General features: G+C 35.6%; 1 protein-coding gene across 1 annotated transcript; it reads right to left on the reverse strand.

Annotated features, from left to right (window-relative positions):
- Positions 1–334: 334 nt before the first annotated feature.
- On the reverse strand, positions 335–1,273 carry LOC110326490 (olfactory receptor 6C3-like). The gene has a single exon (XM_021204980.1). The coding sequence runs from the start codon at positions 1,271–1,273 to the stop codon at positions 335–337; it is 939 nt and encodes a 312-aa protein (XP_021060639.1).
- Between the last annotated feature and the right edge of the window lie 349 nt (positions 1,274–1,622).

Below are 1,622 nucleotides of genomic sequence, written 5' to 3' on the forward strand. Positions count from 1 at the left end.
ATCCCACTTGAAATCTTCAGGGAAGAGTTCAAGAGAAATAGATGTTTCAGACCATTTTGGGCTAGGCACCAGATTGTTATCTTAAAAATGAACCTAACAAACAAGCAAACCAAGAAAAGAATGAGCAAATACCACAACTGTGAATCATTGCTTGCATTTAGCATACACGAGTCTAAAAGCAACCATGGTGTAGCATCTTTCAGAATAATTGTAAGACAAGAACAAAGTGCTCAGCAGCATAGACAGCTGAGTGCTAGGGACAGGATGGAAGAGGACAATAAACTTCATTTTGTCTTTATGTCATTACAATATTTGTTCCTCTTAGCATGTATCCTCATTTGCTTCTATAAAGTACTACTTTATTAATCAAATCCTTGAAGGCTTGTTTTACTTGTTCATTTCTCAATGAGTAAATAAAAGGGTTCAACATGGGAGCAATTGAAGTATTGAGAACAGCCACCCCTTTGGTCAGTGATGCTCTTTCATTTGCAGAAGGTTTCACATACATGAAAATGCAGCTGCCATAAGAGATGGAGATGACAATCATATGAGAGGAACAGGTGGAGAAAGCCTTTTTCCTCTGACTAGCAGATGGGAACCTCAGAATGGTGCTGATGATGCAGATGTATGACAAGATCACTAGAGCCAGTGTGAACAGCAGAGTGACAAATGCAAAGTAAAAGCCGATCATCTCTAAACTCCTTGTATCTGAGCAGGAGAGCTGTAGAATGGGGAAGTAGTCACAGGAGAAGTGATCAATGACATTAGAAGCACAGAAGTCCAACTTGAGGACCAACATTAATGGTGGGAAGATGGTCAGGAATCCTGCTAGCCATGAGGCGAGGACAAGAAGAGTGCAGACTTTCTGATTCATGATGAGGGTGTAGTGCAGTGGTTTGCAGATGGCAACATAGCGATCATAAGACATAGCAGTTAGAAGAAAAAACTCAGACACTCCCATGGAGATGAAGAAATATAACTGAGCCAAACAGTTGTTATAGGAGATTGTCTTTACTTTAGTAATTATTGACTCCAAAAATCTGGGGATTGAAACACTGGTGAATGTAATTTCTAAGAAGGAGAAATTCCGGAGAAAGAAATACATAGGAGTCTTTAAACGAGAGTCTAGCAATGTGAGGATGATAATGGTTAGGTTTCCAGTGACACTTAATATGTAAGCAATGAATAAGAGGATAAAAATCACAACCCGAAGTTCTGGGTCGTCTGATATGCCCAAGAGCACAAACTCAGTAATCACAGAATGGTTTTTCATACTGATTTACTGTTAGCAGAATCTATTGATAAAAATGAAATATAAGATAAATCTAATACAGAAGAATTGGAAGGTTAAATATTAGTATTGCTATATGCAATGAGCTGATAGAAATCTTCCCATGAGATTTTTACCAAGTCGCTTTCATTCCTACAAAAAGCATACAATATACACTTATATATTTAATATAATAATTTATATATAAAATAAGCAATTTATATAATTTTATATTCAGAAATATAATTGTATATACTATAGATGTATATGTAATATTTTAAATTAAAAACATGTATTTATGATTTTTGCTTAAAATCACATTCAATAATTCTACGTGAAATATCTGCATTTA

Source organism: Mus pahari, chromosome 9, assembly GCF_900095145.1.
Source record: "Mus pahari chromosome 9, PAHARI_EIJ_v1.1, whole genome shotgun sequence".
In the NCBI taxonomy this organism is placed as follows: Eukaryota; Metazoa; Chordata; class Mammalia; order Rodentia; family Muridae; genus Mus; species Mus pahari.